This window comes from Eulemur rufifrons, chromosome 16, assembly GCF_041146395.1.
Source record: "Eulemur rufifrons isolate Redbay chromosome 16, OSU_ERuf_1, whole genome shotgun sequence".
Lineage (NCBI taxonomy): Eukaryota > Metazoa > Chordata > Mammalia > Primates > Lemuridae > Eulemur > Eulemur rufifrons.
Genome location: NC_090998.1, coordinates 89925198 through 89938540, shown reverse-complemented (window position 1 = coordinate 89938540; position 13343 = coordinate 89925198). Strand labels below are relative to the sequence as shown.

At 52.1% G+C, this 13343-nt stretch overlaps 1 protein-coding gene across 2 annotated transcripts in view; it reads left to right on the top strand.

The window, feature by feature from the left end:
- The window catches only part of RANGAP1 (Ran GTPase activating protein 1), a 29891-nt gene that overhangs the window by 7294 nt on the left and 9254 nt on the right, over positions 1-13343 (top strand). For both annotated transcript variants that reach the window (XM_069490132.1, XM_069490133.1), the window contains exons 3-7: positions 2302-2429; positions 3382-3441; positions 6025-6204; positions 9229-9363; positions 11668-11826. In XM_069490132.1, coding sequence (XP_069346233.1) covers positions 2302-2429; positions 3382-3441; positions 6025-6204; positions 9229-9363; positions 11668-11826 — 662 coding nt within the window. The remainder of the gene's footprint in view (positions 1-2301; positions 2430-3381; positions 3442-6024; positions 6205-9228; positions 9364-11667; positions 11827-13343) is intronic.

Sequence of the window (13343 nt, the reverse complement as noted above, 5' to 3'; positions counted from 1 at the left end):
TAAATGTCATTCGCCAATTTCTAGCTGCGTGTCCTTGGTAGGCATTTGCCTATCATCTCAGTCGCTCAGTTTACTCAGTTGTAAAAACATATGTGATAGTGACTATGTTATTAGATGTGGTAGGAAATATATGAGTTAATGTATGTAAAGCGCACATATTAGTGTTATGTTCTCATCTCTGGGGGGATGTAGTGGCAAGCAAAGGCAGAGGGAATCCCTTTTCTCATGGACCTCATTGAGTCACAAGTGAGGAGGAATGGTATTAACAGAGTTTCCATGTAGTGAGGAAGTAATCATTTAAACATATGTTAAATTGTAGCAGCCTACACCTGAGAAATCCAGGGTATGCGATGCCTTTTGGAGTGGAGGTATTTGCTGGCTGGGGAGGTTAGGCAGGGGTTTTGAGGCGGGAATACTGCAGTGCTGGAGACAGGGTGGTAGGTGTGCACAAAGGCCCTCCCCCTGCCACCTCCAGCAGCTTCTTAGGGAGCCCATTATGGGTTGTAAGTCCCAACCTTTCTCAAGACTGCCTGTGACCTTCATAGCCAGAAGCTCAAGTTCAAATTGTATCTCCCATACCCATCCCTTTCTCTTCCCTACCACGTGACCCTGCTCCAACCTATGCCAGCCAGACTAGATTTTTTTTTTTTATTTCCTGTAACTTATTTTGTTTTGTTTTGTTCAGATTATAAAGTTAATGCATGTTCATTAATTTTATAAAGTACAGAAACATTCAAAGAAGAAAAAAACATATCCTCATTATCATATAGCCTAGGGATATAATTACTATTAATTTTGGTACATTGTCTTTCTATTGCATTGTGGTTTTTTTTCTTTCTAAACATAGCCGAGTTCTTTTTTTAAAAAAATTTGGATTATATTATGGATCCTTTAAAAGCTGCTTTATTTATATATATTTTTTGAGTCAGTCTTATTCTGTCGCCCCGGGTAGAGTGCAGTGGCGTCATCATAGTTCACTGCAACCTCTGAGTCCTGGGCTCAAGTGATCCTCCTGCCTCAGCCTCCTGAATAGCTGGGACTGTAGGCAGAAGCCACCATGTGTGACTAATTTTTTTTAGTTTTTTATAGAGCTGAGGTCTTGCTGTTGCCCAGGCTGATCTCGAACTCCTGGCCTCCCAAAGTGCTGGGATTACAGGCATGAGCCACTGCACCCAGCCTAATACATACATTTATAAAAGTGTGATCAGACCACACACCGTTGGATAACCTCATTTTTCACTTATCACTATAACATGAATATTTTCCAAGTTGAAAAAACACCTGTGTCACCATTCATAATGGCATTAGTGTAACTATTTATATAATATATCACAGTGAATTAACCTGTCCTCTCTCAGTGGATGTTTAGGTGGTTTGGAATTTTTCATCATAATGAAATGGTACAGTAATGAACAACCCCTGCCCCCCACCTGAATCATTTAACAATGAGGGCCTTTGTGCCAGCGTGTCTGCCAGCCCTCTGACTGGGGTGCTGTTTCCCTGATGGCCTGGTATGCAGCCCATGCTTGGAGGTGCTACAGATACCACCCACGTGGTGAAGTCTTCTTTGCTCCAAGCAGCTAAGTTGCTCTTTTACCTTGGCTGCCAAGGGAAAAGATTTTATACATTCCTTGTTTTTTTTCTTATTTTCTAAATCTTATTATTTTTAAATCTACATTGGATACTCCTAATCAAATATACATGTCCATTAGTAAGAACTTCTGAGTTTGTAAAAAATTTTTTTCAAGAAACCAAATATATGGCCAGGCATGGTGGCTCACGCCTGTAATCCTGTCACTCTGGGAGGCCGAGGCAGGAGGATTGCTTGAGCTCAGGAGTTCGAGACCAGCCTGAGTAAGAGCGAGACCCCCGTCTCTCCTAAAAATAGAAAGAAATTAGCCAAACAACTAAAAATAGAAAAAATTAGCCAGGCATGGTGGTGCGTGCCTGTAGTCCCAGGTACCTGGGAGGCTGAGGCAGGAGGATAGCTTGAGCCTAAGAGTTTGAGGTTGCTGTGAGCTAGGCTGATGCCACGGCACTGTAGCCCAGGCAAGAGAGTGAGACTTTGTTTCAAAAAAAATATACACACGCCTTGTTTTAACACTGATTACAGAGGAATTGTCTGTGTAGCTCTGTCCCCTGCTAGACTGTGAGCCAGTCCGTTTCTCCTATGTAAGCCAGGGCTCTGTACGTGGTAGGTGCACCATAACTATTGAGTGACAAGGTGGTTGCTGAGCTCTCTCCTGTCTTAGCCATTCATAACTCCCAAAGCCTAAGTTTCTGTTCTTTGGTCCCTGGCAGCTAAAGATGTGATTAAAGAGATTGAAGACTTTGATGGCTTGGAGGCTCTGCGCCTGGAGGGCAACACGGTGGGCGTCGAAGCAGCGAGGGTCATCGCCAAGGCCTTAGAGAAGAAGTCAGAGTTGAAGGTGAGATCTGCAGGGCTAGCAAGCTCAGGCTGCTTTGGACAAACTTCTGCTGATACCACCACAACCCTGATCTGTGTCCAGACTCTCCAGGTGCCCCTGTGCTGGGTTACAAGCATAAGCCACCGTGCCCAGCCCCTAATACTTTCTTTATATTAGCTAACTTGTAAGTGATTTCAAAACAAACATCACTTCTATAAATGGAACACTGGCATCGTTTATAATAAAGGAAATAAAATGGTGTTATTGAATTCTAATTTGATGCTGTTGCCACCTAAAGGCTCTGAGCCTAGGGCCTGCTATCCCTTTATTAAAAAGGCAAGTGGGCCAGAAGTGGCAAGGGGGCAAGCCCACAGCCTCAGGCTGGCCGTCTTCTAGAGGTGGCCAGAGAGTTGAAAAGACACCTGAAAAAGAGTAACTTCCTTGATGCTGAACCCCTGTTGTTTTTTGGTTTTTTAAATTTTTATTTTGTTTTAGAGACAGGGTCTGTCGCCCAGGCTAGAGTGCAGTGGCATCATCATAGCTCACTGCAGCCTCGAACTCCTGGGCTCAAGCGATCCTCCTGCCTTAGCCACCTGGGTAGCTGGGGCTACAGGCATGCGCCACCATGCCTATCAAGTGCCAGTCCCATATTGTTTACTTTCATGTTCTTTGTCACCCAAAATTGCATCACATGTCCATCCAGAAGATTGGACAGATAGGAGTTTTTTTGACACTACTGCTGAGCCCCTCATGGCCCTTGGGGGCTGCTTGTCTTGAGGACAGGGCTCCAGGTTCCCTATCAGCTTCAGTCAAAATGGGTCCAGCTTTTTGCTGACAAAGCCCAAATTGAGAAGTCACATACTGTTTGGGGAGTCTAAGTCACCAGGATGAGGTGCTGCCCACCGGGCTTCACTTTAGGCTGCCTCTGAGAGTCTTTCTCCAGATAACTCCTCTGTTCCTGCTCCTGCCACAGCGATGCCACTGGAGTGACATGTTCACGGGGAGGCTGCGGTCCGAGATCCCACCAGCCTTGGTAAGTGAACGAGCTTCTCACCTCCCCCAGGCACAGGGACCCCTCAGCAATTCCCAGGACTTTTTCTCATACCTTGTTCTTTCTGGACACTAAGATAACCCTGTGGGTGACTGAGAGGCTGAAGTGGAAGCCAGGGAAGCCCGGCATGTGCCCTGTGTCCTGCCAGAGGTGTGGCTGGGAGCATGGAGATAATGGGAGGGAGGTTGTAGAGCTGAGACCAAGGGTCCCTGGGCTCCTGCTGAGCTGCGTGGTTTTGCTCACCGTGGATTTTACTGCCAATGTGACAAGATTGCCCTTGCTTTCCCGGCACCACCTCCCTGCACCCTGCAGTCCTGCCTCTTATGACCTCTGGCTGCACACGTCGCTGTCCCTCTCTGGCCACTTTCTTTCTCCATATCACTCCTTTTGCTTTGGGTCTTGTCATTGGTGGCTTCCTTCTGCCTTCATGTCCCCTTTCCCCATTCCGGGGGCTCAGACTAGCTTGGGTCACATTCCTGCCCTGAGTGCGTGTGTGGAGGGGGTGTCATGCAGAATAGAACATGGCTTGCCTGAGCCTCTCCAGTGTACCTCCTGGCCCGGGGCCCGGCACCTGACAGCCCCTCAGGGTACAGCATCTGGCGTGACAATCAGTGTGCTCATTGATGTCATCGAGTCCCTCAGTATGGCCGTTCCAGGCCTCTTTCTCAGGCCTTCATTCATCTGGCCAGCATGGAGGTTCTAGAGATGCCAGTGTGCCAACCCCACTTGTAAAGAGCTTCAGTCTAGCAGATACCTCAGGGTCATTGGGTGTGCGGGTCTGTACTGGTCCCGAGGGAAGCTCCCTGTGGGGATTGAGGAAGCCCTCAGAGCAGGTGGAGGGCAAGTTGGTGAAGAGCAGGCAAGACCAGATGAGGCTAGGATTTAAAATGTGAGTTAAGTAAATTCATCTGGGTGGTTGTAAGTAAAGGATTTCAAGTTAAAAAAGAGGGTGAAGAAACTTTCCTTTACTTACTTGCTGTGAGTCTCTTGCTATGCAAGTTGTTTTACTTAAATGTTAGTGTTTAATTTCCTCTGGCTTTGAGAAGGTATCTTTATCTCCTTATTCCCAGTGATGAGAATGAGCCTTAAGAGAGGGAGATAAGAGAACCTGGAGTTGTGATGGCATGAAGTGCAGGGAAGGTGGGGGGTGGGCGCAGTGTGTGAGACGCTTTGGCTGCTTGGGGCTGGAAGCCAGTCAGGGCCACATGGCCAGGGCTGGGCCTTCTGTGGGCAGGGCGGCAGAGAGCATCCTGCCTTCGTTATTGTGTGGCGGGAGAGCAGTGGACACTGCCTCGGGTACCATCTCATGGCCTGGGCGAGGGCACAGTGTCTCCCCTCCTGCATTCCTGTGCCCAGAAACCACCTGCCTAGCCTCAGTTCTGTCCCCAGTCTCTGTCAGAGCCACTTCTGTGCCTCTCTCTATTTTTCCTCGGGGGAAGTGGGGGGTGTAGGTATCCCCAGCCCAGCAGGTTCCTAGGAAGGCTCAGCACCCTTCTACCAAATCTGGTCAGCAGTCGTGGCTTGGAGATAGCCACCTCTGTCTGCCCAGTCGCCACCAGAAACCCTGGAGGCATTTGTGGTGCTTCTCTGTCCTCCCACACATCCAGGACCCCCGCCATCTGCAGGTCCCCTGCTCTGTGACCGGACTCGGCCACACCGGCCAGGAGACCCCCTCTCTGTTACCTGTGTTGCTGCCTCACATGTCCCTCAGCCATCTCAAAGCCTGTGTTCTCAGGCTCAGGTTCACAGTTATTTTATTTTATTTTTTTTTTGAGACAGAGTCTTGCTCTGTTGCCCGGGCTAGAGTGAGTGCCGTGGCATCAGCCTAGCTCACAGCAACCTCAAACTCCTGGGCTTAAGCAATCCTACTGCCTCAGCCTCCCCAGTAGCTGGGACTACAGGCATGTGCCACCATGCCCGGCTAATTTTTTTCTATATATATATATATATATATATATATTTATATTTTTAGTTGGCCAGATCATTTCTTTCTATTTTTAGTAGAGACAGGGTCTCGCTCTTGCTCAGGCTGGTCTCGAACTCTTGACCTCGAGCGATCCACCTGCCTCGGCCTCCCAGAGTGCTAGGATTACAGGCGTGAGCCACTACACCTGGCCAGGTTCACAGTTCTTGGCCCAGTGGTCAAGGTTCTGGAGATGCCCGTGCATCTTACCTGAGTTGACCCCTCACTTCCCTTCCAGCCAATGCCCATGCCTCAGCCCTTGTACAGTCCACTGGTTGCGCCCCAGGCACACAGCCTGCTGCATCATGCTTATGTCTCTCTGCTGATGTTTTTCAGCTGCCTGAAATCTTTTTATATTGACTAGCTGATTCTCATCCAGACTGAGCTCAAATGCTACCTCCTACAGGAAGCCTTCCCAGACCACCCCATGCATGCACAAGCCCCACTTCCCAGCTGAGTTAGGAGCCCTCCACAGGGTTTCCAGTCTTGGGTGTATAATAAGGAAAAGTCTGTACTGAAATGATTGAAGGCAGGGCTGGGCCTGGCACAGAAGCAGCATCTGCTGGGCGTCTGAATCTGACATGAGCTCCCTCTGTGCCCAGATCTCTCTAGGGGAGGGACTCATCACAGCTGGGGCCCAGCTGGTGGAGCTGGACCTGAGTGACAACGCGTTCGGGCCTGACGGTGTGCAAGGCTTCGAGGCCCTGCTCAAAAGCTCGGCCTGCTTCACCCTGCACGAGCTCAAGCTCAACAACTGTGGCATGGGCATCGGCGGTGGCAAGGTGGGTGTGGTGGCCCCTCTTTGCCTTCCCTATTGAGTCCCCAGCTATATCCACGTCTGTCTGAAGTGTGTGCTCCAGCCCTCAGCCACCACCGTCTGGACGGTCTGCCCGTCATTTTCAAAAGGGAAAGGCCTCTAAAGCAGCAGCTGCAGCCAGTGGGGAGGAGTCTGAGAGGGTGGGGTTGCCAAGCAACCATCCCACGTCCTGTGTTAGCTTGGCAATGCGGAGTCAGTACTGCTGCATACCTGCTCCAACGTGCTGGCTCTGCAGAACACAGAGCTTGGGGCATCCTACACCTACTGTCCCCTCACAGCAGCTAGCAGGGCCAGGGCAAGGCCTGGTGCATAGGCAGAGGAGGCAGCACAGAAAGGGGAACATGTTGCTCAAGGAGCCACCTTTATTCCTGGACAGGGTCTTGCCTGGGGTGCTGCCCCTGTCCTGCCAGCAAGTCATGCTGGTCAGGGAAGGATGGAGTTTCTTTGCTTCCGAGAACCTGCACCGAGGGAGACCAGCCCTGGTCTTTCTCTGCTAGGTCCGTCCTGACTCCTTTAGACCCGGAGTTGAGAAACACTGGGTGCCAGTCTGCACCCCACCCTCTACACTCACACATTCTCACCAAGGGGAGGAAAGGGCCAGGACACAAACTCATAGCAATTGGGGCATGTTTTTGAAGCTGTGTCATACGCATTGCCTTAACTTCCCCACCACACTGAAAGCTGGATGGTACCTTTCCCCTTTCCCACGTGAGTAAACTCAGGCTTGGAGAGGTGGAGTTGAGCAGGTCACAGAGTTAGTGTGGGACGATGTGGGTTCTCAGCCTTCACCCACAAGGCCCTGTTCAAAGCGGCACAGGGAGTTGTGAGGCCTACAGAGGCCCAGGCTGAGGAGCCGAGGTTGCAAGCCGGGGCAGGCTCTGTGCCTGTCTTAGCCGCCACCCCCTGGTCCAATGGGGCGGTAAGCTGTCCCTGTGTTCAGGTATCATAAAAATGTTTCATTGGCGCAGAAGACAGGTACAGCCCAACCTAGACTGGGGGAAGGTGCTGGGAGAGCTGGAGACGCTATCTTGCAGAATGCTTCGCTCTTCCTTCCATCACCTCACCCCTGCCGCCAAGCAGTGCCGGGAAACAGGCTCAGTGAACTTCCCTGGGTGACCAGTGCTTGTCTGGCCTGCCCCACACTTGCAGTGGGATGACATGGGGAATCAGAGTTTTGAAGCCCAGAGCCAGGGGTCCTCTCTGACAGACCTGCTCACCCTGGAGGCTTCTAGTGCCCTGCTGCCTCCCTCACCACTGATTGGCTTGGACCTCTGGGTCCCGGCCTTGCTGACCTGCACCTCTTGGGAGCTCCAGGCAGCAGGGTGTGGATGTGTGACCAAGGCCTGCAGGTCCTTTAGAATCTGTTCCTTCCAGGCAGCTTGTATTAAGTGAGGTCCATGTGCCATGGCAATGGGAGGGCCCAGAGGATCCAGAGGGAATGAGGTATGGCTCTGTGCTTGGGAACTCTCCAGACCTGAATCTGCTCCCGCGCTGAACTGCAGGCGCTAAGGCTCTCACCGTGGTGGCCTCAGAGAGCAGCCAGGGGGAATGGGGAGGAGCTAGCGCAGTTGGTTGCCCCCTCTGAGAAGATTCCTCAGAGGCTGGTCCACAGCAGAACTTTGATGCCTTTACCTTGAGCATATGTGTGACCCACCATTGCCACTGTGGGTTTGGGCAGGTGTCACCCTGGTAATCCTCAAGGCCAGCTGTGTGCAGTCTCATGTCAGGAGCGAGACCAACCCACCTGCCATTTGCAGTGCTATGTGACCTTGGCCAATTCATTTGCCTCTCTGCGCCTCAACGTCCTTGTTTGTAAAGTAAGGCAGACACTACCTGTCAGGTTGATTTTGCGGTTGAACCGAGAAAGCGCAAAAGTGCCTTGCTGAGAGCTCTCAGGACCCAGTGGGTGTTCTGTAAACGCCGTTTCTCTCCTGCGTGCAGTTGCTTGTGAATCCTGTATGTCACATTTACTGGGAGCTGATCCCTGCCAGCTAGTCAGCATTTTTTTTTTTTTTTTTCTGAAACAGAGTCTCACTCTGTTGCCCGGGCTAGAGTGCCATGGCATCAGCCTAGCTCACAGCAACCTCAAACTCCTGGGCTCAAGTGATCCTCCTGCCTCAGCCTCCTGAGTAGCTGGGACTACAGGCATGCGCCACCATGCCTGGCTAATTTTTTCTATATATATTTTTAGTTGTCCATATAATTTCTTTCTATTTTTAGTAGAGACAGGGTCTCGCTCTTGCTCAGGCTGGTCTCGAACTCCTGACCTCAAGCGATCCACCCGCCTCGGCCTCCCAGAGTGCTAGGATTATAGGCGTGAGCCACCACTCCCGGCCAAGTCAGCATTTTTAAATGCCTATTGGGGTAACCAGGGTACAGGCCACCTTCTGGCACCACACCAAGGACAGGCCAAGCTGGGTTTAGGTGAGCCTTGCTGTGCCTGGGCACGGCATATAGCAGATGGGTGCATCTGGGCTGCTGTCACCATGGCCAGCTCCCTTGGGCATTGTGGAGTGTGGAAGAGAAGCTGGAAGATGTGGTTTCTGGTTCAGAGTGTGCCACTTGCTTGGTGGCCATAAGAAAGTTTCTGTTCCTTTCAGAGCCTGAGTTTCTTCAGCTGGAAAATGAGAATTGTGCCATTTCCACCTAGCAGAGGGCTTGTGACAGTGAAGTGAGCTGAGCAGGGAGCCCTCCCCTGGACCTGGCTTCGTGTCGGTCCACTCAGTGTCATTCTTTCCCCTCCCTCGGTCTTCCTGTCTAAAGTGAAGCTAAACCCAGCAGGCTAACACGTGTGACACACAAAGTGGTAGATGTACAAGCTGGGCACGTAAAGTGCTAGGCACATGTAAGGTGCGACCATTGTGCTATTAGCAGTTCTGTCCCCAGCACTGGGGGTGGTGTGGGATGTTGAGCAGTTCAGAGACAGTGGCCACCCTGCTGGGAGAGGGGCCTCCTGCCCATGGCCTGGGCCCCCATTCTTTCCCCACAGATCCTGGCTGAGGCTCTGACTGAGTGTCACCGGAAATCCAGTGCCCAAGGCAAGCCGCTGGCCCTGAAGGTCTTTGTTGCTGGCAGAAACCGTCTGGAGAACGATGGAGCCACTGCCTTGGCAGAAGCTTTTGGGGTGAGTGGTTTCTGTCCATTCTGCCCCACCAGGCCCTGAGGCGCACTTGGGTTAAGGGGTTGACAGTGGCGCTTAGCCTAGTGACCTGGGGAGAGTCGCTTTCCCTGTCTGAGCCCATTGGCTTATGCTAAAATGGGCCAGAATTCCCATCGTATGTGTCTGGGAAGACACATGATCCGCCCCTCAGGTGTGTCACAGCAGGTGCCCGTGAGGCTTTGGGCAGGGCAGGCTGCTCTGATCAGGGAGGGCCGTGTGCCAGGCGTGGAGGAGGTGGTGCAAGACGACGGGAGAGCTCATGGTAGCCTGGCACAGCCCCTAGGTGTGGGGCATGGAGAAGGAACGTTTCTGACTTCCTGAGACAGGGAGACAGGCAGGAGCAGCATCAGGGCTCTGGTACCAGACAAGGTGATCTCAGGTGATCTCCCCCTTTTGCCCCCCCATCCCCTCAGGACACTGCTGAGTCCCTGCTCACCCCCAGGAGAAGGCCACACCTGTCCCCCACGGGACCAGGAATTTTGGGCTTTGTCGTCCTCTTAATTTAAATGTTTTCTTCAGCAAACAGTGTTCTAGCAGCATTAGCCATGCTCAGGCCAGAGTGGCACCCACGGTGTTACTGCATGGAGTGGCCTCCCTGCCACAAACGCTGCCTTTACAGGTGCCTCCCCCACCACAGTGGGCAGTGGACGTGGCAGAGACCTGCCTCATGTCTTGCTGGGCCCCTCGCTACGGGGCAGCTCCTGCCATCTGGGAGATAGAGGGGCACTAGTTGCTCTCCCTGGGTGCCCCCTTCCCTTGGCCTGCCGGCCCCAGTGCACTGGGAATGGGGTGCACTGTGGCTGTGCTGATGTTCGTACAGTGTCCTCTGGGGTGCTTAGAATGGGGTTCTTAACCCAGAGTCTGTAGGATCCCCCAGTCTGTAGATAGAATTTAGGGGGTCTGTGGACATGCCTGGGGGGAAAATTGCATCATTATCGTCCCTGAAGTAGCTATATGTGTTATGACCTTCGATTATGAGTGTAAACAGTGAACCTCAGTAGCATTAGAAATTCCTGTACTTTGTCACCAGTGGGAACCACAGATGGTTCATATCAAGTTATAGTTGTGGATTGCAGATACATAGAAATATTTGTTTCTTACCAGATCAAAGTCACACTAATAGTAGACCTGCCCCTAGATCTTGCTATTCAGTGCATTAAAGAAGTTCATATATTACTACAGCGCACATTTGGGGTATTTTTGTAAGTGTTTTGACAGTTGTTCCAATAGAATTGATTTCCTTTGTAATTCTGTGTAATTTATCTCAAAATTTAAAAACATTTTTCTGAGATGGGGGCCCAGGGCTTTACCAGACTGCCCAAAATGCCCATGGCACAGAAAACTAAGAAGCCTTGACTCGGAATGTACCTAGGTTGTCCTGTATTTATTTGCAAGCCCCTCCAATCCCCAGCGCCGTGCGGAGTACCTGGGGACAGCAAGAGGTGCCCGGGCCAGGGCTATGGTCAACCGTGGGTGACAGTGGAGCCTGGCACATGGCCTAACCTCGAGAGCTCAAGCTGGTGCAGGCGAGAATGTGCTTCAGTACTCCAGGGTAGAGGTCACCATGATAAGGAGGGATCAGGGGCTCTGGGGGCACAGGGGAGCCCTGGACTTTGCTGGAGAAATCCAGGAAGCTGTCCTGGAGGAGGAAGTGTCCAAAATGAGAGCTGTAGAATGCATGTGAGTTAGCCTATGAAGAAAATGCTGACAAATAAGGAGACAGAATGTTCCAGATAGAGGGAATAAGGTGTCAAAAGACCAGGATAAAAAAGGACCAGATGGCTTAGGGAATACGCTCCTCATCCCTGAAGTAGGACGTGGCATGTGAAGTGCCAGTTATGTTGTGTAGCTAGGGTAGGAGGGCCCCGAGCAGGAAAGCTCAAGTGGAGCTGCATCATCCAGAGAAGGGCTGTGACTAAGTACCCGCCAGAGCCCAGGGGTCCCACAGTGTAGAGGGCACCAGACTAAGGTGTCCTCTAGGCCTCCTACTTCAGGGCTGTGTCACTCCGGGCAAGTCAGTTAGCCTCTCTGATCCCTAGTCATGGGTGGATCCTATCCCACGTGGGGCTCCCTCCTGAGGTGGTGGGGAGGACCACATACAGCCATGCCCAGGAGCATGCTTGGCAGTTTATGCCCAAGAGTCCCACAGACAAGCTGTGCTGATGGCATCCCCTCCCTGTGTCTGGTGTGTGGCATTGCTCTCCTGCCTGCCAGATGTCAACTGGCACCCGGGAGCCCACCTCCCCACTCTCTGTGCTGCCCCTGCAGGTCATTGGGACTCTGGAGGAGGTCCACATGCCGCAGAATGGGATCAATCACCCTGGTGTCACTGCCCTGGCCCACGCTTTCGCCATCAACCCCCTGCTACGAGTCATCAACCTGAATGACAACACCTTCACTGAGAAGGGTGCGGTGGCCATGGCTGAGGTGAGGCGAGTGTGGTGGGGCCACACCAGGCCCCGGTGGACAGTCTGGCTGCTGCCTTTGCAGTGGACCTGTGCGCCTTCGTTAGCAGGTGATTGCTCTGCCCCCATCTCCCTGCCCACCTGCTGTGTACCTCACAGGTCCAGCTCATTTGAACAGTCGTCAACAGGGTCACATGTCATGAGGTGACCTGTGCCCTTCTGAGGCACCTCTGAGTGTTCGTGCTGCCTTCATCCTGAGCTGCCTCTATGCAGCCCGCAGCGACTGGGGTGGTTTGGTTCTCAGGTTGCACAGGAGAAGGCTGCTCCTCCATCTGTTGTCCTCATGGATTGTTCAGCAGCAGTATTTTGTTTTGTTTATTTCCTTTTTTTTTTTTTTTTAAAGAGATGGCATCTCGCTGTGTTGTCCAGGCTGCTCTTGAACTCCTGGGCTCAAAGAGCCCTCCTGCCTCTGCCTCCTTAGTAGCTGGGACTACAGGTGTGAACCACCGCCAGACCCAGCAGCTGTTTTTTGAGCCCCTGTTTAGTGCCCAGCTTTGTAGCAAGTGCAGACCCACAGGGTTGACAAACCCTGCCTAGCACTTAGGGAGGCTGAGGCAAGAGGATTGCTTGAACCCAGGAGTTTGAGACCAGCCTAAGCAACGTAGTGAGACCTCATCTCTACAAAAAATAAAAAAAGCCGGGCGTGGTGGCGCATACCTGCAGTCCTAGCTGCTCGGAGGCTGAGGCAGGAGGCTCACTTGAGCTCAGAGTTTGAGGTTGCAGTGAGCTGTGATGACACCACTGCTTTTGTGTCTGAGCAACAGAGCAAGACCCTATTCCAAAAAAGCCCAGCAAAAACCCTGCCTTTAAGGAGACCCTAGTGCAAGAAGGGACGGGAGCCACTGATCAGTGATGGGGTTCTGAACGCAGTGGCTGCTCAGCTGCCTGGGTGCTGGGGCACTGCGGCCCAACACAAGGCCAGTCCTGCCACTGTAGGTGTTAGGAGATGTGTAGGTTCTTGGAAAAGGTCACATTTTGGCTAAGTTGTACAGGACAAGTAGACTTTCTGAACAATGAGGCTGGGGAAGGGTGTTTCGGGCACAGCGATGCACAGCAGGTGGAAGGCCCACAGACTCAGAACAGGAGCCTTGCTTGGTTGGTCCTGGTTTGAAATGACCAGGGCTCAAGGTGTGTTTGGTGGTTGAAGATGAAGAGAGGGAGGGAGGCAGGCCTCTGCAGGCTTGCTGACTCTCTGACACTCTCTCCCATGGGTAACTGGGAGCCCTGGGGGGTTTCAAGCTGTGTGCGTGTGCTTAGATTTGTACTTCAGGAAATGTTCTGGCTGCAGCATAAGGAATAGAGTGGAGGGGGTTTAGCTTGGGGCCCGGAGGTCAACAAGAAGGTGACAGGAGAATTGATTAGGTGTGGAGGAGGCCAGACTGGGGTACACAAGAGGACAGTGTGTGGTGACTGGCGTGGGGTATGATGTTGCTGGGGCTTGCTGAGGGCTGGGGTGAGGCCTGCACCCTCACTCTGGAT